The sequence below is a fragment of the Puma concolor genome, chromosome B3, assembly GCF_028749965.1.
Source record: "Puma concolor isolate L17-30 chromosome B3, mPumCon1.1.hap2, whole genome shotgun sequence".
Taxonomy (NCBI): domain Eukaryota; kingdom Metazoa; phylum Chordata; class Mammalia; order Carnivora; family Felidae; genus Puma; species Puma concolor.
In genome coordinates, this window is record NC_141672.1 from 45,820,454 (window position 1) to 45,845,394 (window position 24,941).

Below are 24,941 nucleotides of genomic sequence, written 5' to 3' on the forward strand. Positions count from 1 at the left end.
TCTGCTGGAGATGTAGTATATTAACATGTTCCCCGCAAATATATAGTGATACATAGAAATTTCAGATAACTGCATAGACTAGATCATAACTGCAACATCACATAGCAGGATAGAAACTAATGTGTCTATTTTTTTTCCTTTTAAAATATCTTTTTGCTTGAAATGATAGAGGAAATTATTCCTCTTGTTTAAAAATAAACTTTCAGGAACCATTCAGGTTTAGTGTAAGCTCTATTTTGAAAACAGTTTAGGGACTTCTTTTTCGTATGTGTTTATCATTCTGTGTCCTTGTATTACAATAGACCAGATAAAACTAAAAGAATGGAGCAAAGGGTTCAGATTCAAGACCTAAAGAGATTGTGGAATCCTCAGAATTTGATGGAGATGTGCAGGTTATCAGTGGGGGATGGGGCTAACATGACTCAAGACTCTTGTTCCCAAGTGCTCAGGGATTGTGTCTTTCACCAAGATGAGTAAACAGATTTGTGAGGAGGAAGCGTTCAGTTCCTGACATACTGAGTTTGTGGTGGCCACTGTACATCACTTTATGCCTCCTAGGGAGTTGTGAATCTTTAGGTGTGGAGCTTGAGAGAGAAGTCCCAGCTAGAGAATTCAAGGGAGTCATCAGTTGACAGCCTACCAAAATAATCCTGGAGAACCACTTGTCTAGGTAAATTGACCTATAAACACACTTTCCTTTTTTTTTCCTTTTGTAGTTTGGAGGCATTTTCAAACACTAATTATTCTGACTTCATCCTCCGAGCCACCCTATTTATCTACACAGAAAATAGTCTGGAGTAATCGAATTAGGTTAAATTCTACCTAGTTCCAATTTTCAGAGCATGGCCCAGAGTAGAAGAATGTTGGACATTAATTTAAAATTCAGTTTTCAGAAAGATAACTTTGATTTCTTTGGATTGATTCCACTGGTTCGCTATTATCAGTAAAGTACTGTCAGATTGCTAACAGATTACTGTTAAACGTATTTTTAATCCTCCCAACGTTTGGTAGGTACTGTTAACTATCTCCATTTAACAGATAAGAACACGAGTACAGACCAAATCACAAAGCTATAGAGGAGGTGAGTGAGCCGAAATACAACCTCTTTCCAAAACCCAGACTCCTCGCCCAACTTTGTTTGCTGTAGTTTTAACCAAATTTAAAAGCATCCATAGCGAATTAAAGAAATTCTCTGATTTTGTTCCCAGCCCGTTTTCCCCAAATCCCTAGGGCATTGTGTTACTATTTCTTGCACAAGTTTGTGGCGTTAACTTGTAGCCCTGGCACGATCAAGCGGATGATGACATTTTGTTTGGCTGACCCGGCCCTCTAACACAATTCTCCCCGCTGGGGGCGCGCTGCCCCTCAAGCCGTAAGGAAAAGTAACAGCGCCTCCCGCCAGCGGGCCTGGCAGACAGCTCTGAGAGGCTGGGCGAGGGGCTCGCGGGGATCCCGCCCGCCCTCTCGGCACCACCCCAGGCCCCTCCTCCTCGCCCAGGATGCACCTGGTTGAAAACAAAATCCCACGTGACTGGCTCTGCTCTCAGGCCATCATGGCGTCTCCCAGTGGGAAGGGAGCCCGGTCGCTGGAGGCTCCTGGCTGCGGGCCCCGGCCGCTCGCCCGGGACCTGGTGGACTCCGTGGACGACGCGGAGGGGCTGTACGTGGCGGTCGAGCGTTGTCCGCTGTGCAACACCACCCGCCGGCGGCTGACCTGCGCCAAGTGCGTCCAGAACGGCGATTTCGTCTACTTCGACGGCCGCGACCGGGAGAGGTACGGCAGCCGCTCCGGCTCTATTGTTTCTTTCCCGAGTGTCTCCTCCCGCTCGGCGAATAGTGAGGTTTGAGCCTGGGGCCCGCGTCTGGGGCCCGGAGAGAGGAGGGGAATGGGGAGGGTGGGTAGCTGCTTTGCGCCGGCGCTTTGCTCCCAGGGGTCAGGGTCGGGGGGTGGGGACCAGATGAGGAAGATCGCGGTTTCCCCGTAACCCGCGGGAGAAGAGACCCCACGGTGCTCCTGGGTACTAAAGATAAAGGAATAGATGGTGACTCTGGATAAGTCTTCCCCTATTGCTCCCATAGAGTTGCATTCTCGGCACTTTGCTGCACTTCCATTCAAAAGCTTGGTTTAACCTTTGTGTTCTAAAGCACATCCATTCTCTAGAGGAGACACCAAAAGAGAATCAGATAACTGGTTAAGAAGGATTCGGGGCCGTGATACCCTGTGTCACAGCTGGACCTTGTTAGGAGACACGCTTACTCTGATGTATGATTAGGACTAGCTAGTTGCTCCCTTTCCCCCTATGCCTCCAAGGATGCTAAGGCTTTTGGCAATGTGTTTTGGCTTCTGTAAAAATCCAGACTGGGAGCCACAAGCCCTTAGTTAAGAGAATTGAATTTAGGAACATGTTCTGGCCTTGTTTTGAAATCTAAACACAGAGCTACAAGTCCCTGGTTAAGATAATTGAAAAATTAGTCTGATTAACTGCAGGGTCTCAACGTTTGTTTCAGTGATTTAGTGTCGTTGATAGTAAGAGCTTTTTGAGCGTGAAAGTTCGGGTATTAATTCATTTGCAACAGCCCAATATGTTATTACCTCCAACTTACTCTTGAGGAAGCTGCACAGTAAGTGCCTTGTCTTGGTCACACAGATAATGAGCATAAGAATCAGAATTAAAATCCAGGCAGCATGAACCCATATATTGTGCACCTAACCACTGGATTGTACCACCTCTATATTTGGAAATATTTTGAGTTCCTAGTATTTCTCTGATCATAAATGGAGTTTCTCTTTTGAGATTTGTGTATCTTTTTAGTTCATTGCTGTGTCTCATTGATGCATTTGATGACTTTAGAAACTGCTGGTGTAATAAGTGATAGCTTTAAAAATGAAATCAGTTGCTTTCTTATAAGACTACTAGGCATGCAATGGAAATGTCTAACTGATGGAGTTTATCAAGGCTTCAGTTCTGGACTCTCTTCTCTGTCTATACTTTTTCCCAGATACATTCTCATGAATGCTAAAGACTGCCAGACTTGTGTCTCCAATCCAGACCTCTCTGAAATCCAGTAAACAGCTGCCTACTCAACATCTGTCTCTAAATTTGTAATAAGTATCTCCATCTTAATATGGCAGACTGAACTCATGGTTTTCCATGATAAATCTGTTCTTCCTCCCATGCTCATCCCAACCCAGTAAATGGTCATCTCATTCTTTTTTGATACAGGTCAAAAAACCCTGCCAGCCTTTCTTGACTTCTCTCAAAGCCACCATATCTAATCCCATCAACAAATCCTATTTGTTCTTAAAAACCTGTCTAGGGGCGCCTGGGTGGCGCAGTCGGTTAAGCGTCCGACTTCAGCCAGGTCACGATCTCGCGGTCCGGGAGTTCGAGCCCCGCGTCAGGCTCTGGGCTGATGGCTCGGAGCCTGGAGCCTGTTTCCGATGCTGTGTCTCCCTCTCTCTCTGCCCCTCCCCCGTTCATGCTCTGTTTCTCTCTGTCCCAAAAATAAAATAAAATAAAATAAAATAAAATAAAATAAAAAAAACGTTGAAAAACCTGTCTAAAACTGACCCTTTCACTAGCTCCTGGTCTGATCTGCCAGAGGATTATTGACTCTTGAGTTTCTGCTTCCACCCTTGCTCCCTCATAGTGTAATTTCGTACGTATTGCGGCTGGAGTAACATTTCTCTTCCATTCTTCAAATCTTCAATCTTGGAAGGGTTTCCTGTTTTACCCAAAGTATTAAAAAAAAAAAAAAAAGGCAAAGTCCTTAACAAAAGTTCCATGCTGTCTCTTCTTCTCTGATCTCCTATTTTTTTTTTTAATTTTTTTTTCAACGTTTATTTATTTTTGGGACAGAGAGAGACAGAGCATGAACGGGGGAGGGGCACAGAGAGGGAGACACAGAATCGGAAGCAGGCTCCAGGCTCTGAGCCATCAGCCCAGAGCCTGACGCGGGGCTCGAACTCATGGACCGCGAGATCGTAACCTGGCTGAAGTCGGACGCTTAACCGACTGCGCCACCCAGGCGCCCCACTGATCTCCTATTTTTGACTTACCTCATCTGCTATACCACCCTGACGTTGCCAGTCCTCAAACATACCAAGAACACTCCTGTCTCGGAGCTATTGCAGTCTTACTCAAACTGTCAGGAACTCTTTTCTCCAAGAAATCTTCAGCCTGCTTCCTTTGTTTCCTTTAGGGCTCTGCTCATACATTGGAGAAACTCTAACCATTTAATTAAAATAGTAACCTCTTTTTCCACTTAATCCGCTTTGTTGTTTTCTTTAGCACTTAACACTATCTTATGGTTTATATATTAATTTGTCTGCCTTCCCCCCACCCCCACCCCAGTGATGGAAGCTCTGTGAAGATGAAACTTTACCAGTTTTGTAGTCTGCTTCACATAATAGAAGCTTAATAAAGATTTGTCGAATGATTGAATGACTATCCCTTTTTCCTAAACTTAGTCTGATCCTAAACCATTTCATGATTATCCATCATGATCCATTTGTTACTAAATCCAGAAGCTTAGGAGTTGAGACTTTCCCTTTTTTCTTATTCCATGTATCCAAATCATTGGCAAGGCTAATTTTATCTGCTCCAAGATAGATCCTGAATTGGTTTACTTCTAGTCCAGACAGCCATCATTTCTCTCCCAACTGCTTATTGATTTCCTTTTGTTTACACATACAACTCCTCCACACAGCAGCCACAGTAGAAATGTAAATCAGATAATGTCACAGTTTTGTTTAAACTTCTCAGTGGCTTTCCACTGCATTTAAAATAAAATTTCAGCTCCTTAATGTGGCATTTGAAGCTCCACTTGATTTGTCTACTGTTTATCTTCTAACTTTGGCTGTAAGTTTGAGTTAAAGTGTGGGCTTTGGATTCATGCTGCATTGAATCGAATCCACACTCTACCACTTGCTGTGTGATTTTGAACAAGTTTCTTAATATCTCCTATGCTTGTTTATTTCATTTTGAAAAGGGGGAGGGGACCCTAACTTCATAGGTTTGGTAGTGATCATGTAAGGGCGTGCATTAAAGTACTTAGCGTGATGTCTAGCATATATTAAGCACTCAGGAAAGAAACTTCTGCCGTGCTCCTTCATACTTCTCCATAGTCAGGGACCTTCTCTCAAATCCTCAAAGACATAAAACTTTTTCCACCACTGGGCCTTTTCCCTTACTGCTCCTTGTACCTGAACACTTTTCCTCTTGATTGCCACTTTGTCTTTCATGTCCCTACTTAAAAACGTCACTTCCTCAGCAAGGCCTTCCCTGTCCTTTACTAAGGTAGCTTTGCACTTCCGTCTCTCCCCATTCTTTTCTGTTGCAATATGCAGTTCTTTCATGGTGCTGAGCACAATACAAAATGTTGTTTATTTGAGGAAGATATCTCCATCCAGAATGTATTTCCATGAAGGCATGAATTCTGGTTTTGTTCAGTCGGATCACCAGTGCTTTGTGCAGCAGCAGTGGGTAGTACATAGCAGGCACACTGTTGAGAGAATGGTAAAAGTAATACCACTTTAAAAATGGAGATAGAAATTTTTTGCTAAATCTGAAAATTAAAGTGAGTTTTCAGAAGAGGAGTGTGTAATAGTGGGTTTCTTTTTCTGACTAAGCAGAAATACCAGAACCATTCAAAATTTAGAGATAAAACAGGCATTTTTTTTTTTTTTTTAATAAAAAACGGCACTTTAGGGCTCAGTGATAACAGGACTGCCACAGTGGTCTGCGTAGCCAGCTTCGCTTCTCCCACCATCTCTCCCTTTTCCCAACTGTGCGTTCCTTAACAAGTGGACTGTTTTGTTTTGTTTTGTTTTCCTTTGTTCCCAGAACAGTGCCCTGTATCTAGTACGATGTAAGAATCTTTTAAGACCCAGGACCACTGTCCTAATAGTCAAATCATTCTTAATGAGCTCTTAATGGATACAGCTGTCTCCATAAAATATCCTGGCAAGTTACAGAGGAGAAAGGTCTCTTGCTCTCAAGGATTTACACTTACTACTAACAAGCCTTCAATTGTGCAGGTCATAGCTTGATTGTGAGATATTTCACTGTCTTCAGTATTATAAAACATTTTTGTCTTCTTTGCCTTCAGACTTTTTTCCCCTTTACTTTATGAAAAGCCCCTCACTAACTGGGAAAACACTTGGAAATAAAATATGGACACTTACAGCACAGTTTAAAAACACTTGTTTAACCTCTGATTCTTTTCAGCAAATTAGCCAAATTAGCTGTGCGTACGTAGATCTTGAACATTACAATGCATATCAAAATTCTTGTAAATGTGTTTTTTCAGTTTTTGTTAATAGACTAGCTAATTGTAAAGGTTTTAATTGTGCAGTTCAAAGAAAATTAGATATTAATGAACAATCTACCTCACCACAATTAGTTCCTTTGACTCCTAAGAAGGGAACATGTGTCTTTGTATAACTCTGTGGACTAAATGAGTTTGGCGGGTAGATTGAAAAATATCTGAATGATTCTTTTTCTGTTAATGTTCAGTGGGAAGACTTAAAATCTTGGTATCCTCACCAATGCTATCCTTTCCTCGCCCCCCACCTTGGTCCCATTCCTAAAACAATATCCACTTTTTTCTCTGATTTTCATCTGCCTTTTAGCTTGTGCGCTGCTTTTTTTGTTTGTTTGTTTTAAGTTTATTTATTCTGAAAGAGAGAGTGAGGGAGGGAGGGGCAGAGAGAGAGAGAGAGAGAGAGAGAGAGAGAGAATCCGAGCAGGCTCCATACTGTCAGCACAGATCTTGACACAGGGTTCAGTCCCACAAACTTGAGATCATGACCTGAGCCGAAATCAAGAGTCAGATGCTTCACCAACTGAGCCACCCAGGCGTCCCAGCTTGTGTGCTTCTTTAAGAGATGAAAGAGGAATGATATTAAGCAGTACTCTCAACACAATCTTCTTTGGATCTTGTACTGGTGAACATTTTTAAATTATGGGGCTTTTTATGGGAACATAATTTTCTGGTGTACATTATTTGACAGCAAACATAATACTGTTACCCAATAGATAACTGACAAGTTAAATAATCTTTCCACTCAAGACTGGAAAGAAATTGGTTACCAGGTTATGATAGGTGTAGGAATGGGACGGGAAACATAATCTGAGTACAACAGACAACTTAGCACTCCAGAAAATCTGCCTGTAGGTTTAGGAACCAGTTATCTTAACTTGGATCAAAAAAGACATTTATAAGCATATGGCTATTGCTTTTATAAGTAGGTTTTCAGGAATGATGTGGCATTATGGTCACTGATGAGTTTTAAGAATATATGTTATGCTTTTACCAGGAAACAAAGAGGGGTGCTAAAAAGAGTGGTGGGATAAAAGATGAGCAGAAAATCCTAGATGTTACTGAAAATTTCAAAAATACTGAAAATTACAACATTTTTGATGTTTTTCCAACATCAAAAAAATTATTCTTTAGATATTTCTGTTCTCTCTCCAGGATCTTTTTGGTTGTCACTCATTGTAGCCTATAAGAATGTACTGTCTTGGGGCACGTAGGTGGCTCAGTTGGTTGAGCATCCGACTTCAGCCCAGGTCATGATCTCACGGTTTGTGAGTTTGAGCCCTGCATTGGGCTCTCTCTTGTCAGTGCAAAGCCTGCTTTGGATCCTCTGTCCCCCTCTCTCTGCCCCTCCCCTACTTGTGTTCTCTCAAAAATAAACATTAAAAAAAATCTGTCTCGAAGGGGGCACCTGGGTGGCTCAGTCAGTTAAGTGTCCGACTCTTGGTTTCTCTCAGGTCATGATCTCATGGTTGTGAAATTGAAACCCATGTTGGGCTCTGCACTGGCAGCATGGAGCCTGCTTGGGATTCTCTTTTTCCTCTCTCTCTGCTCCTCCCTCACTCACACGTGCATGCACGCTCTCTCCCTCTAAATAAATAAATAAACTTAAAAAAAAAAAGAATCTACTGTCTTGAGAATTCATTTCTGCACCCACGTTTGTATACCTTCTTAGCAGAACAAAAGCTCTACGGGTGGCTAAACACTCCATCTTTAGATAAGAGTTTATCAACCTTACTGCTGTTTATGTCCTTCAGAAAGGGTCTCAACTCCCATCCCATGCAGCTTATTAATTGTATTTGTGCCAACGTCTGTGGGTCTGCTGAGAAAATACAACTTCTGTTTTCTGTCAGTGTCAATGGCTGCTCTTTCGTTATGCCTTTTAGAATTTATAAAAGGCTTTCACATAATCTCGTTTGTTCCCTACCGCAGACCCATGAGTTATTAACCTATTTTCAACATGAGGCAATTCAGAGTATTTGTATCTTACTCCTGGGCTATGCTAGTTCTTAAACTCACTTCCAGATCTGAACTATATTGTTATATATGTAGTTTATTTTAATACATTAGTAAGATTAAGTACAAAATCACTCATTGCAGTGAAGAAAAGGGAAACTAACATGCATTACACACTAATAGGTTGTACCTTATGTTCGCATTTATCTTATTTAATCCTTGCAACCAAGTAGGGTAAGCTTTATTCCCATTTTACAAGTGAGTAAACTAAACAGTGGTTTCGTTTCTATTTTCTTTTAATGACTTAGCCTTCATTCCTGCTAGCGGAGTATATTTTTACTGTATTTTCTCATATTCTAACATAAAAGAATCGTCCTGATCTGGACCACATCTTGTTTTGTTTTGTTTTGTTTTTTCATATTACATTTGTCAGTAAACATCATACCCTTGTATGCCTAAGGAATTTAAGGAAAAAAATTTGGTGACTAGTAATTCTTACTGGTTAGTATTTTAATTGAAGAAGTATTTAGTTCTTCAACAATCTCTACTTGTATAAGGGAGATTGCTGTGTTCTCTTTCCCAGGCACAGGCTGTGCTCTCTCACTTTTGCCTGGGAAGCCTCACTGCCTTATTTCTAGAGCCAGAAATTATTAATTCTTGTAACAAACCTAATGTCCAAATCAGAGATGGGGAGTCTTCCCCACCAGTGACCTAAAAGCTATTCATGCTCATTTCCCTTTTTAGATTTAAGGAACCCAAGGACTATAATCTGTCTCAGGAGACCTAAGAATTTAGGTACTTTTAGGGGATTATGTATATATTTTTATGGTGTATGTGATCCTCTAAGAAGGAGCATGAGAAATTTTGATTAGCATCTTTTTTTTTCTGATTATAGATGTATGTGTGATTATTGTAGAAAACTTATAAAGTACAGAAATACCTAGAGAAGGAAACACTTTATCTGTATTCCCACATCTCTGTTAATAATTTGTTGTATCTCCTTCCAGCCTTGTGTGTGTGTGTGTGTGTGTGTGTGCGCGCGCGTGCGTGCACACACGTGCGTGCTTAATACATTTTTTCATTTGGAATCATACCATGTGTACATAGTGTGTTGTGCCTTCCCCCCACCCCCAACATCTCCTAAAACACATGCTCATGTCTTGTCCTCAAAAATGTTACAATGTCCTGCATGGCAGTATAGTATCATTTAATAAATCATTCTCGTATTGAACATTAACATTGTGTCCAATTTTTGCTGTTATGACTGATTTTGTGATTGGTGCCTTCAAACATAAATATTCATCTCATCTCTCATCTATTTCTTTGAACTGCAATAGCTGGTTCAAAGGGTTTAATATTTTTTAAGTCTCTCAACTCCATATTTGAAAGGTTTTATTATTTGCCTTTCTCAAAATTCATTAGTATTTCTCAGACTTTTCTGTTGCCATATTCTTAGGCACAAAGATCTCTAGGATGAGGGTAAGCACTGGGCAGGCAGATGGAGGGATTAGAGTTATTGTAGGAAAGGATATGCTTAGGACATAGTAAGTACTCTAAGTTATGGGTGTTATGAGGATGTTATCACCTACAATTAATAGAATTAATAATATGGATCCCTGATAGAGTACACGCCCTGGTGCTGTTTTCTCGTGGTATGAAGCAGGTTTGTGTGAATAGTCCAGCCTGTGAATAGATCCACTCAGTCGCCCATGACGGTCTGTGGCCCTGGAACAGTGTGGAGTGACGGGGCTCACACTCTTGACTGATGCCTCAGCAGCAGCACACTCCTAACCCTGTTATCCTACCTGCTGTGTTGAGATGCGTTGGTGCGGATAAAGTAGCTCTTTGCCTTGTGAAACAGCAACATTTCCTTTGCTTTTAATGCCTTCCTTCCCTTCGCAGGGCCGGCTCTAACCCATCCCCAGGTTAGCCCAGACAGGCGTAATGCCCCAAACTGGGCCATGTGCCAACTCTGGTACCACCCGGGTGCTGTGTGACCACTGGCTCCTAATTCTCATCACTCTCTGTTGCAGGGGGACTGTTTGAAAGTCAGTTTAAGGGAGTACTTTGTTAATGGGGGAAAAAGATCATTGTTGCAAAAGTATGGAAGAATTTAGGAGATGAAGTCCATTTAAGGAAGTGCTTTTTTAAGGAAAAAAACAACTCTTAAGTTTTGGAGGAATTTGGTAAATAATATACAAGGTATTTTTAAATTGGGAGAGAAAATATAACAAATAGTGTTGTAAAAGCCCTGGTGCTTGGTACAGGTTCACTGGCAGACTCCTTTCAGAAAACAACACAAAACTAGAGTCATTCGACATCAAAATAATTGCTAAATATATCTGTGTAAAAGTTTGGAAAGTTCTCTAAAGCAGAAACATAAGTAGGCAGAAAGCAAATTGAGAAAAAATAATGTCATGATGTTGGAAAGAAAAATGGCTAATTTCCCTAATAGCCCTTAAAAAAGCTATTAGAAAAATGAACAAAAGACCTAGGGGAACAATAAAAGAGAAGTAAGTAGTCAATAAGGAAAAGGCATTCCAACATTTCTAATAGTGAAATAAAGAAAGACAAATAAATGAATTATGAACTATCTTTGGGGGAAGGGGTAGGAGGCCGATTAATTTAGTAAAGACTGAAAAGAAATGTGCAGTCTTTGGAGAGAGTGAGATAAAACAGGTTCTGTTACTCCCTGTTGGTGGGGTTGTAAATTATATGAAATGATTGTGAGGAAGTTTAAAGCCAACTGCCAGAATTTAGCATGTAAGTATTTGACCCAGCAGTTTATTTTATTTATAGGAATTTCTGAGAAATAAAAGCTTTTAAAGATTTGTGCACTAGGATATTCACTTATAACATTACTGATAAAGAGTGAAAATTCAGGGGCGCCTGGGTGGCGCAGTCGGTTAGGCGTCCGACTTCAGCCAGGTCACGATCTCGCAGTCCGTGAGTTCGAGCCCCGCGTCAGGCTCTGGGCTGATGGCTCAGAGCCTGGAGCCTGTTTCTGATTCTGTGTCTCCCTCTCTCTCTCACCCTCCCCCGTTCATGCTCTGTCTCTCTCTGTCCCAAAAATAAATAAAAAAACGTTGAAAAAAAAAATTTAAAAAAAAAAAAAAAAGAGTGAAAATTCAGAAATGATGCCCATGTTCATCAGTAGGAGTTCATATAAATAAACTATAGGATGTCCACTCAGTGAGATTCTGTGTGTTTGTTAAAGATTGAAATTAGTGTGTATGTTCTGACCTGGAAAAAGACGAGATATTTTACGTGATCAGCCCTCCTTGAAAGGCAGTACATAAAACATTTCCTTCTTCCCCCCCTTCTTTGGTAAAACATGTATCCTTAAATCTAGTTGAGTGTGATGATTGTATGAATCTTTCTACCTCTTGGAAACCAGATTGAGAGAGCACAAAATTGTGGAGTGGATTTTTTTTATCTTTCCATCAGTGGTGTGATGGAGAATGCAGAGAACGGATGAGTGTGCAGATGAGCAGTTGAAATGCTGACCTGGCCACATTCCTTGATCTCATCCACTCCACTGTTTAGCTTTGTTAACACCACCTATTTTTAATTTCCTTCCTGAAGAGTAACATGACTCAGAAGTGTTTGATATGGTAGGAATTGTTGTTATCTTTTGTTTATTATTCCTGCTGGCAACTGCATATTTACATTTTAAGTTTGTTTTTTAACAAAGCCCAAGAGAACCTGCTCAGTATAAGGCTGGGCACGGTTGTTTGTCTTCCCAATTTGTTTTAGTGCCAAGTGGCATTTTTACAACAGATCTGAAAGAAGAACTTTTATAGTCTCTAAAAGCAAGATTTCATCCTCCATGTCAGTCATTTGTTTGCCTGGTCTGATGAGTCTTGTAAATTTGTCATCTTCAGGTTATTAGGACATGAATCACCACGTAGCCTCAGTGAGGTAGAAGTAAATACCATTAGTTTCTCATTTTTGATACATGGAAATGGAAGCATATGTCAATAATGTGTCCAAGAATACACAGTAATCTATGTAATTAGATTTCTTAATATTCTGGAAGATGCTTTGCTGTAAGTTGCAGACACAGAATAAATGCCTGATAAATTAACTGGTGAATCTATGGGTTTGTCTAGATTCCATACTGGTTTTGGAGTGTTCTAGTACTGTTTCAAGTCTAGTAGTAACTACTACCTTACTCGCTATTGCAGTGCTCTTGGTACAACTTTCTGCGATGATGTTTTGTATCTTTCCCGTCAAGTAGGCTAGCCAGCAGCTGTATGTGGCTATTGAAATATGGTTAGTACAACTGAAGAACTGAATTTTTTTGATTTTAATTTAGTCATACAAATGTATAAAATTACTTAATTTGCTCTCTTAACATATATTTTACATTTTCAGTGACTATTAAATGGTAGGGTCATAATTAGAATTTTTTATCCCTTCTTTTTTCTCTTTTTAAAATTGAAGTATAATTAACATGCAATGTTATATTAGTTTCAGGTGTACAACATACTGATTTGACACTTCTATTCATTACTCAGTGCTCATCGCTGTAAGTGTAGTCACCATCTGTCACACCATACAATGTTATTACATTACTGACTATGTACTTTTCATCTCCATGACTTATTTATTTCATAATGGGAAGTTTGTCCCTCTTAATCCCCTTTATTTTGCCCCTCCACCCCGACCCACCTCCCCTATGGCAACCACCAGTTAGTAATCAGTATTTAAGTATTTTCTTGTCTGTTTTGTTTTCTAGATTCTCCATATAAGTGAAATCATACGGTATTTGTCTTTCTGTGTCTGACTTTTTTCACTTAGCATAATTCCCTCTAGGTCCATCCATGTTGTCCCAAATGGCAAGGTCTTACTCTTTTTTTTACAGGGGAATAATACTTCATCACGTATATTTACCACATTGTCTTTATCCATTTGTGTATCAATCCCTTCCATTTTGAAGTAGAAATGATATTTCAGACTCCTTTTAACCTGGATGATTTTAAGGAAAGAGATTTCTGGGGCTGTTACTATTCTGTTGTTTTCATTTAGGCTAGGAATTTGGGAGACAGCCAAAAGCCTAATCTTGTACTCCATACTATGTTACTTACTAGAGCATATAGCATTATCATTGTTTTGGGTTTTTTTCTTTGAAAATAGCCACTGTTAACTTGTGTAAAAATCGGTTGTGTGATGTTAGTCCTATGATTTTTTTTTTTTTTTAACCCAGATCCTTATAATGCAGCAAGGCACATTTTAGGTATTCTGTAGCACATGTGACTGGTGACTACCTTAGTGAATAGCACAGATCTAGAAGATCTGAATGACACTGTTAGTCACCTTCAGCTGGTTGACCTTTATAGAACACTGTATCCAACAGCTATAGATACATATTCTTTCAGGTGCACAGGGAACTTTACACCAGGGCATACCAGATACAAGGCCATAAGACCCTCTCAAATCAAAAGATTGAAATCTTATAGAGTATATTCTGTGACCACATCAAAAAAAAAAAACAATAATAAGTTACCTAGAAAAGCTCACATATCTGGAAATTAAGCAATATACTTCTAAATAACTTACAGGTCAAGGAGGGAATTTATGGAAAATTAGCAATTCCAAACTAAATGATGATGAAAATATACCCTATCAATAATTTGGGGGTTAGGGTGCCTGGGTGATTCAGTTGGTTAAGCATCCAACTCTTGGTTTCAGCTCAGGTCATGCATGATATCATGGTTCATGAGTTCGAGACCCACATTGGGCTCCATGCTGACAGTGCAGAGGCTGCCTGGGATTCATTTTCTCTCCCTCTCCCTCTCCCTCTCCCTCTCCCTCTCCCTCTCCCTCTCCCTCTCCCTCTCCCTCTCCCTCTCCCTCTCCCTCTCCCTCTCCCTCTCCCTCCCCCTCCCCCTCTCTTCCTCTCCCTCCCTTTCCTTCCCTCCCTCCCCCTCTCAAAATAAGTAAATTTAAAAACTTTAAAAAATACTTTAACTTTGGGGGTTTAACTAAATATGACTTTATATGGTCATATTAAAAAGAGAGGCTTAAAATTGATTTAAATTGATCTAAGTTTCTACCTTAAACTGCAAAGAAAAGAAAAAAGAGGGGGAGCAAGCTAAACTCCAAATAAGGGAGCAGGAAGAAAATGATAAGGATAAGGGTGGAAGACTGACAGAGAAAATAACTGCAGTGTGATATCCCTTCCTTTTGATAACTTGTTCTAAGTAACTTGTTAGCCCATAATGACTGGCAATAAAATTAGTAAGGAAAAAACGTTACACTTTAAAAATTATAAGGAACCAATTTATAGGTGAGAGCAGGATTGAATTAAGTTAAATAATTAAAATCATGTTTATATTAGAAGCCTTAGTTTCCTTGAATTCACATTCACTGTAGAGCTCTGATGTGCCTGTTTTAGAAGATAATTTAACCTTTGGGGTGGGGCTTCTAGACATATTTTATAAACCCGTGAAAGAATTTTACTGACTGAGCCAGCCAGGCACCCCTAAACCCATGAAAGAATTTTATTTATCTTTATTAAAAAAAATTTTTTAACATTTATCTTTTGAGAGAGCACAAGTGGGGGAGGAGCAGAGGGAGACATAGAATCTGAAGCTGTCAGCACAGAGCCCGATGTAGGGCTCGAACCCACCAACCATGAGATCATGACCTGAGCCAAAGTCAGACGCTTAACCAACTGAGCCACCCAGGCACCCCTATTTATCTTTATTTTTAAGGTTGACTTATTTATTTTGCATGCACAAGTGGGAGAGGGGCAGAGAGAGAGAGAATCCCAAGCCCAGTATGGGGCTCGAACTCAAGAACCTCGAAATCATGACCTGAGCCCAAGTTGGATGCTTAACTGACTGAGCCACTCAGGTGCCCTTCCCATAAAAGAATGTTAAAGCTGAGAATTTGAACTTAGTTTGGAAATGAGCAAATGGCATAAGCAGCTGTGTATGCACCCGACTGAGAAGATGTGTACTTACTTTCAGGACTGTGACATCTCCAAATGACTCTGCAGAAATGATTGGCTCTCAGGGGTTTGCAAAATCTCACTGAACTGAAAAGAATGAATATTTAAGGGGTGCCTTGGTGGCTCACTTGGTTGAACATCCAACTCTTGATTTCAGCTCAGGTCATGATCCCCAGGGTCATGAGACCGAGCCCTGTGTCCATCTCTGCACTGAACTTGGAGCCTACTCTGGATTCTCATTCTCTCTCTCTCTCTCTCTCTCTCTCACTCTCTCTCCCCCCCTCCTCCCTCCCCTGTGCGTGAGCTATCTGTCTCTAAAATAAAAAATAAAAATAAAATAAAAATTTAAAGAATGAACATTTAAGACAATACATTTTTTTCTTACAGGTTTATAGACAAGAAAGAAAGGTTAAACCAACTTAAGAGCAAGCAAGAAGAATTTCAAAAAGAGTGAGTTTCCCTTTTGTTTTTCCATGTGTGGAGGTTCTCTTGTCACCCTGTGGTTTAATTCAGTGCTGTGGTATGCAGATATATGGATTGCTAACTTGCTGAAGTAAGGATACAATTTCAAAGTATGGAAGAGCAGTGCAAATGGAAGAAGCAAAATAGGAGAGATTATCAAGTTCCTAGAAAATATTGGGATCATACCCAGTGCCTGGTACACAGTAGGCACTCAGTGACTAGACGGATGAATCAAATCCCTGGCCCTAATAATTGATGTGGGGCAAATGGGTCCAGAACAGTAGGCAAATAAGTGTCCTATAGGGCATCACCCCTTCCATTTATCTTTCTTCTTCAGGATCAGCGTTTTTGCAAATTGTGGTCTGCATATCATCTACATGCATTAGCTAATGTTACTGCCTTAAAAATGCAGATTCTTGGAATCCTATCCTCAGATACTCTGACTCACTGGGTGTGGAGTGGGGGAAGGCGCTGGAATCTGAGTTATTAACATGCACCCCTGATGAATCTCCTACTCTCTGGATTTGAGAATCGTCTTGTAGAATCTTCTGTCCCAAACTGACTCAGTCGCTTTCCTCCAGATGCACCCCAGGTCTGATGAACACATTTGTAAGCAGATTAAATCTTCTGAGACTCCCCACCTGACAGAAACCTGCTTAGATTTATTTAAGTCATTTCTCTAACTTAATCACAGGAACTTCTGTTTCTTCCATAGAACCTTTCACCCCACAGAACAGATTTGTACAGATGTCAGGTTGTGCCGTTTCTTTAGAAACTGAACATCCACATTTTATATCATGAATACTCTTGCAACTGTTATTAATAATTATGACTGATGGAAATGATTGATTATGATTGAGGACAGAGGCTCTGGTTGTTATGGAAATTTACTATGAATGTTTACAGAAACGTTCTGGGCAGTATTAAAAGTGTAAAAAGTGAGGCACCTGGGTGGCTCAGTCAGTTAAGCATCCGAACTCTTGATTTCAGCTCCAGTTATGATCTTACAGTTTCATGAGTTCAAGCCCCACATGGGCTCTGCGCTAACAGCTTGGAGCCTGCTTGAGATTCTCCCTCTTTCTCTGCCCCTCCCCCAGTTGTACTCTCTCTGTCTCTCTCAAAATAAATAAACTTAAAAAAAAATTTTTTTTTTAAAGCACAGAAAGAAGGAGGTGACGAAAAAAATTAGAGAATGGGGAATTTGGAAAACATTTTTAAATGCCCAAGTTCCACTTTGGTATTTCCAGCCATTTTGAAGAAGTTACTTTAAAAACACATTGATTTTAGGGGCGCCTGGGTGGCGCAGTCGGTTAAGCGTCCGACTTCAGCCAGGTCACGATCTCGCGGTCCGTGAGTTCGAGCCCTGCGTCGGGCTCTGGGCTGATGGCTCAGAGCCTGGAGCCTGTTTCCGATTCTGTGTCTCCCTCTCTCTCTGCCCCTCCCCTGTTCATGCTCTGTCTCTCTCTGTCCCAAAAATAAATAAACGTTGAAAAAAAAAATTAAAAAAAAAAAAATAAAAACACATTGATTTTACATTTTGGAACTTTACAAAATTTATTATTGTCTTTTCTCTGTACAGGGTGTTAAAAGCTATGGAAGGAAAATGGATAACAGATCAGTTGGTAAGCTGTAAGAAGTATTTAAAGAATACTCTTTCTATGTGAGGTTACATGCTTTTAAGTTGGTAGTGCTTAAAAATTCATTTTGAATTTAAATTTATTTTGGTCATTTTTTGGCAGTCTTCTATTTGAATATATTTGTAGTGTGGGCCCTCACATATTTTATCTAGATACCAAACACCGAATATTGGCAGTTAATTTTAGAGCCATTATAAAGGATAAGTATCAAGTCTGGTATTGACATAGGAATACAAGAACCATAAACTGTCCTTTTTGAAAAAAAACTTACTCATTGTAAATATACACTCCCTACATGGATTGCTGATTAAATGTGAAAAGTAAACTCCTAAAAATATTAAAAGAAAATATGGGAGAGTATTCATGTACTCTGCAGATAAGCAGGCCTTTATAAGCCATAAAGGAAAACATTTTGACAGACTACATAAAAGTTTAAAAGTTCTGTGTGTTGGAGACCCTGAGCAAAATGAACATAAACTGGGACAAAATGAGTACAACATATGAAAATAGGGAGTTTGATTAATAACACTTTTACTCAGTGTTGGTGAGAATATATACATTGACATATTTGTTTGGAGGATAAGTTGGTGGTTTGGGTTTTGTTTTTGTTTTTTGTTTTTTATTACACATGTGGTATTTAGCAATTTTCCTCCTAAAACAAATGCGTGAATACAGGGATTAATGGATAGAGAAGCTGATTGACTACTGCATGGGTAGTAATCCATAAATAACTTAAATGCTCATCAGACAGGATAAGATAAATAATGGATACCGTGTAGTTGTTAAAAAAGAATGTGATCAATCCATATGTGTTGATACGGAATGATGTCCAGGATAAATTCTTTAATGAAAGAGCAAACAAAAAGGCTAGAGTAAAGTATGATTCCATCTGTGTATGTGTTTTAAATACAAATATACTCTAAAAATATCTGAAAAGATACGTATTAAACTTTGAGATTACCCTTGAAGAATGGGAAGGAGTCAAGCTAACGATCATTTTATTTTTTCTCTTCTGTGATGTTTACTTTTTTTCACAATAAGCACCACTCATAATTTTTCAATAATACTTGAAGAATATATGTGATATAAGTGAATTCTTATGCTCTGTTACAGAAACAAAGTATGTCGTATAGAAAAAGATCGTTAAAGGCTATTTATAAAGAATCCCATTTCCATGTTTCTAAATTCCCTGTACTGTTTTCTAGTTTTTCTATCAAAAACTTCAGTACTGGTTCTTAAAGACTAATACCCTATAAAAGTGAAGACATCTCATTGCTATTTCATCTCTCAATCCATCCATCAGTCCCCATGAATCTGTTTTCAAATGTCTGTCCAGCAGAGAGGTTAGCACTTCGCCAGCTGGACTATCTCTGCAGTCTGCTCTACCTCTTATACCATCAGGATTAAGACCAGTGTTAAACACCATAAACATTTGAATGCTGTTTTAAGCTTTGAATTATCCACGTTTACAGAACAGATAATCATATTTTTTTTGACTAGCAGGTTGCATTTTTACTGATCTTTTATTCACCTTAGGGGAAAAAAAACTTCTGTTTTTATTGAGTTTTTTATTATTTTGCAAGTAATAGTTGCTTATTGTATTAGTGAGATAATACAGTGATGTTAATGATCTCCTCAGGGAATAGCATAAAGAGTTTCAAGCAGTGTAGTAGTGGAATCTTCTGTGGTCTGTCTGTATCTATACTCACCAATATGGTAGCCACATGTGGTGTTGAACATTTGACATGTGGGTGGTGTTGAGTAGGAACTGAATTTTATTTTATGTAATTCCAAATTACTTTTAAATAGCCACATGGGATCACTAGCTATATATTGGACTGAGCAGGTTAAGAGAATATCCTGAGAATATCCTTCACCATTTTTCTCTGTCCTCATTAACACATAAAAGAACTATGTGAGAGAGGGAGGCAAACCATAAGAGACTCTTAAATACAGAGAACAAACTGAGGTTTGCTGGTGGGGTCTTGGGGTGGGGTGGGGCATGGACTACTAAATGGGCAATGAGCATTAAGGAGGCCATTTGGGATGAGCACTGGGTGTCATATGTAAGTGATGAATCACTAAATTCTATTCCTGAAATCATTATTACACTATATGTTAACTAGCTTGGATTTAAATAAAAAAAAACTATGTGAATTTCTTTGTCTTAATTTCCTACAGAATGACATTTTTTTCTGTTTTGTAATCCACCATTGTTAGTTACAAAAGTTATAATAAGTATAATTATATTGGTCTTTTCTTCATTGTGTTTTCTAAGATATGCTTCAAAATAATAATGATCCTGGGTAGATAATCATATTCATCATAAGAGACCAACATTTGTGATATTTATTGTATATATATTTTTTTAAGAGATGGAAAATAATGTCCTGCAAGATGAGGATTGAACAGCTAAAACAAACAATATGTAAAGGAAATGAAGAAATGAAGATAAGTAAGTAATTTGCCCCTCTTCTTCTAAACCTAATAAAGCGCCAGTGTGGAATTTTGTTGGATTAATAAGCTAGAGAAAGAGAGGAGGAGGGGGGAAGGCAATAGCAACCTGGAAAGGTTTCCTGCTTGCCTTCCTCCTCTTGTAAAACATTTCTGTAAGGATTTTAAATAAATAAATATATTTATATTTTTTTTCAAAGAGATATTATATATATACATGTATATGTATGTATAAAACTACTTTGAATATACTACTTCTCTCAGTTAAAAAAATTAAGGAATATGTATTTTACATTTGCCTTTGCTAACAGGAAGCTTGGTACTCAGTTATAATTATCAGTTCATTCCAGAAGCACAGAATATTGGCTTTTCTCCATGAGTGAGTCTCATACACATTTTAATCTGTATTAATCTTACATTATATTTGCATATATCATACTTTATCATAGATGGTTGTCAAAATTTAGGAGAGCCCTCTTAGAAATCTTGTATCCTTAGAAACATTACATGTATTTTTGAAAATCAGTGTTTAAAGTTCAGAGTGAGTCACCATCATACCTCATGAATCCCTTTCTTGTCTGCTCGTTGCGTTCAGAAGCAAGTATTTTATAGTGGTATGTAACAGAGTAAAAGCTTCCTTTGAAAATGTCCTACTAAGGTGCTCCTGTGGCGTTTCACAGGGTTACTAGGCTAGAATGGCAGGCAGCCTGGTGAAGAAGTGCTGAGCATGTGGACAGCCGGTGACCCACTGAGCTCCACATGCATCTCCAGAGGCCCTGGTTCAGGAGCAGTGTAGAGACTCGTTACTTAACATTGGTTCATCCTCTTTCCACAGCCTTCTGTGATGCTCACACCAGGGGTTTGCCACCAGGCATCTGTGAGCCCCCTTAAATTTCTGGAGTTACTGAGTATGTGCGTTTCCCTAATGAGCGAGTTTAAGACTTTGATCAGCTGATTTTAACAGATTCCTAACTCCCCAAAACAAAATCGCCACAGAGAAGATTTGGTACTAAACGCAGTGGGCCTGCCTCCTACTGTGGTACCTGATGGAGACGTGGCCACAGTACAGCAAGCTGTGCGTACGCTGAGCAACAGGAGGCCTGGGCTCACCTGGACCATGAGTTTGGCCTGGTGTAGGCACAGCGTGCCTTTGTTCACTGGTATAGGGGTGAGGGCATGGAGGAAGGAGAGTTTTCTGAGGCCCTCGAGAAGGATTATGAGGAGGTTGGTGTGGATTCTGTTGAAGGAGAGGGTGAAGAGGGCGGAGAGGAATACCAGTTACCATTCTTTTCAGCCCTGTGGCACGTCACACTCAGAACTTCCAACATGGGCTGACAGGCAACAAATCTTTCTGGTTAGACTGTCTTCGCTTTTAACTGTGATCATGTCTTACTTTTCCACGTGTGCCTGTCACATTTTTCCATCACATGTCGGAGTAAGGGCTTTAAAAAGGAAAACATTAAATAAAAGCAGTGGACCCTGTAACAGTGGGTTCTCTCCCTAGCAAGCCATCGGAGTCACCTGGTGACCCTTGTGAGGTCGAGAGAGAGCCCTAGGGCCCACCCTGAGCATGAGAAATTGAAATCTCATGTGTGGGGACTGCGTCAGTGGTTCACAAACTGTCTGGAGTGAAAGACCAGTTTTTTCCTCTGTGGTGTCTAATCTGTCATAAACTGACACCAGTACTTTTATAAAACAATAAAATACTGGAAGCATGATTGGACACTTGGATATCATGGCACTGGCATATTGCCACGTGAGATAGGCAGTATCTGTAGGCTAAACTTAACTCTGTATTTCTGTACTTCTCTTGTCTGGCTGGTAGAAGTTTACTGATGGGCCCAGATCCATAGGCCGACTCTTGAGTAGCCCTGCTCTGGGTGGTACTGCTGAACCTACCAGTGTTGGGAACCACAGATGAGACTCAGAAAATTTTGCAAACAATTTTAAGGAAGTTAATGGATTCCAGAAACTATGCATGGTCTCAAGTTCACAGATTAAGAGCTTGCTACCCAGTAGATAGTATATTTTTTTTAACTTTGTTGTTGAAATACCACAAATATTCAGAAAAGGTTATATGTTCTAAACTGTAGAGCCTGATGAATATTTCTCCGGAATCTTTTGATTTTATGTGTCATGATATAGAATAATACAGACATTTTATATATATACATACATATATGAACCTTGAATGAAGGTTGAGTTGATCTGTGCTACAGACTTCCTTATCCAAACAACCAAGAGTAGATGACAGAAAGAGCATCGAAGTGCTTTTATGTTTAGGGGAGATGGCATGGAGAGAAGGACAAGTGAAACTCTTGAGTGCTGAGTCTGCACTAGTGCAGATTAGGTGACTAATGATTTCCTGCCATCTGTGGAGGATCTTGGTATTAAGTTCTAAACTGTTTTTAAAACGTCTGACCACCATATGGCCAAACATTCAGTTGAGCACTTGGCAAAGAACTCAGTAGAGATCATGAAAATGAATGAGCTTGCTGGAAAATTAGTGTGATGGAACCAGAAAGACTTAAACATTAGAACATCCACATTGAGCAAGAATGGTAAAGAGAATGTGCACCTAAGGAGAAGTAAAACTGCAAGAAACTTTATGGCTACAGTGAAATACCTAGGTTCAGTGGGCCTCAGTCAGAGGACGTGTCAAACACGTATTGGATGCTTATATTTTAGTCAGAGAACAGCAAAGCTTTGGTTGGATCTGGTATAAGGAACTAAGCCGTGTGCCATAGGTGACGTACCCACAGTGCCATAGGCCTCTGAAGAGCAAGAGGTCTGTGGAGCATTTATGGAGGGGGGCCTCAATGAATGAGAAAAATTTGGACATTTGAGGAATAGAAGCTAATAGCATTCCTAGAGAGACATTGATCTGAACAGGATAGGAGTGAGACCTCATAAAGGGAATGATGACTGGTTCTGTATCCATGCATGTGTGCATTTAAATAGTTCCACTTTGGAGAGCCTGGGTGGCTCAGTTGGTTGAGCATCCAAGTCTTGATTTTGGCTCAGATCATGACCCCAGGGTTGTAGGATTGAGCCCGGTGTCAGGCTCTGCACTGAGTATGGAGCCTGTTTGTGATTCTCTCTCTCTCTCTCTCTCTCTCTCTCTCTCTCTCTCTCTGTTTCCCTGTCTCTCTGTCTCTCTCTCACCCTCTGCCCATCTCCCCTGTTTGCAATCTCTCTTTCTATCCCTCTCTCCCTCCCTCTCTCTCTCTCTCTCTCTCTGTCTCTAATTAAAAAATAGTGTCACTTTGTGGAAAAGGTCTGGAGTGTCTAGTAATTCAATGAGGCTTGAATGAAGGGTGTGCAGAAGGGAACAGTGGGGTATGTGCCGGTGTGGGGGTGGCCTCAAGTCCAGGGAGGTCGGTCTGTGTTTGGCAGTGGAGACCTGCCAGGCACTGGTTACGGTTGAAGAAGACTGAGCGAGTGACAGCATGGAGTGGAGCCAAGCTGGAGATGGGGTTTGGGTGAGAGTTAATAAGACTGTAACAGTGGGAATGAAAAGAAAGCCCTAGATCTAAGGAACTGTCATGGAGTGATCAGCTCATGGAATTGACCAGCAGGGGACTGACTTGGGCAGTGGGCGGGTCAAGTGTAATCATTAAGTAGAGAACCTAGGTATCAAGATGAGGCTTTTGTGGGAAAATGATGAGCTTGATTTTGAACTTGTCTGACCTCCTACATTGTTTCTAGGCGTCTTTCTGAGATTTTACAACTTGTTTTTGCCACTTTAGAGAAGTTTAGCCACAACCTAACACTCTAGCAGGTCTTAATCCCAAACCTGAAGGAGCTCCGTGAAAAGGACACACATCAGACAGGATGAGCATCTGTCTCCTTTCTTGGTTGTGTGGCTGGGCTTTTGTTGTCTCTGTGGAGCTTCAGATGTGGCATAGAATAGCTGCTTGCTGGACAGGAAAATCAGATGGCCAATAAGTTTTTCAAACTTGCACTAGATACCTTTTCTGCCCAACGTGGTTATTCTTCAGTGCTTACCATAAGTCAGGTACTGCCTGGTCTGAGCTTAAACTTGATAGCTGTTGAGTGGTTCTTGCAAATGATGACTACAGATGGAGACCCAGAGTCCTTTTAGTGATGGTCCACATTGATTTATGTGTAAAATCTACTTAAGCTGAACTCTCAGTTTCCATTTAGCTTTATCTAGTTAACCTGAATGAGCTTTTGCTTTCAGTTAAACTGCAGGAAGACGCTTATTAGGCTTGTGTGGTGGGTTCTGCACTGCCCAGGAACTATTTGTAGTGATAATTGTTGCATGTGATTTATTTATTTTAGATTCCGAAGGCCTTCTTAAAACCAAGGAAAAGAATCAGAAGCTTTATACTCGAGCACAGCGGCATCAAGAGAAAAAGGAGAAGATTCAGAGGCACAACCGCAAACTGGGTGACCTGGTAGAAAAAAAAACCATCGACTTAAGGAGTCATTATGAGCGTCTGGCAAATCTTCGGCGATCTCATATATTAGAGCTCACCTCTGTCATTTTTCCAATCGAGGAAGTAAAGACTAGTGTGAGGTACGGGTGAGTCTTTTGACTCTAGGAATAGATCAGGTTCCAAAGATCAAGTATTTTTCAAATATGTCAGCACCTCATTTATTGGGTTCATTCTAGGGTCATTGGCTTTCCTGGTAATGAAACTGAAGTCTTATCTGCTTCAGCAAACAGTACACGCTGCACGAAATTGGGGAGGCAGCCAAGGTGAAGGGCGGTGGCCCTCAAAAAAGTGGGGCGCTTGCTTGTTGACTGATCCGAGCCTTTTCCTGGTAACTAGCCACCACGGTCAAGCATTGGATGCTAAGTTTAGTCTTAGGCTGTAGTGCATGGAGACCCTCTGGAATCACTGGATGGACAAGACGGTAGTTCCCCACCTGGATGTTCATTAGAGTCACCCAGGAATGTTTGAAAAATACAGGTTCCAGAGGATACAACTTCAGCCTCCCAGTCCATCTCCCATTACTTTTATTTATTTATTTTTAACCTTCCCCAGATGATGATGATGTTTGAAAACTGCCACTGAGGAGTGGCATTTTGCTTTCTCACTAACCATTTCTCATTTCCTTTCTCACTAACCATCAGGCTCTTCAAGTTGAGGATTTTCCTCTCCCTTTTAGTTGCCCTCACTTCC

At 40.2% G+C, this 24,941-nt stretch overlaps 1 protein-coding gene across 1 annotated transcript in view; it reads left to right on the top strand.

The window, feature by feature from the left end:
* The first annotated feature begins 1,484 nt into the window (after window positions 1-1,484).
* The window catches only part of ATG14 (autophagy related 14), a 40,045-nt gene continuing 16,588 nt past the window's right edge, over window positions 1,485-24,941 (top strand). Inside the window, exons 1-5 of the mRNA XM_025919726.2 lie at window positions 1,485-1,774; window positions 15,623-15,685; window positions 17,277-17,319; window positions 19,708-19,789; window positions 24,094-24,331. Of these exons, the coding sequence (XP_025775511.2) occupies window positions 1,500-1,774; window positions 15,623-15,685; window positions 17,277-17,319; window positions 19,708-19,789; window positions 24,094-24,331 (701 nt within the window). The 5' untranslated portion in view covers window positions 1,485-1,499. The remainder of the gene's footprint in view (window positions 1,775-15,622; window positions 15,686-17,276; window positions 17,320-19,707; window positions 19,790-24,093; window positions 24,332-24,941) is intronic.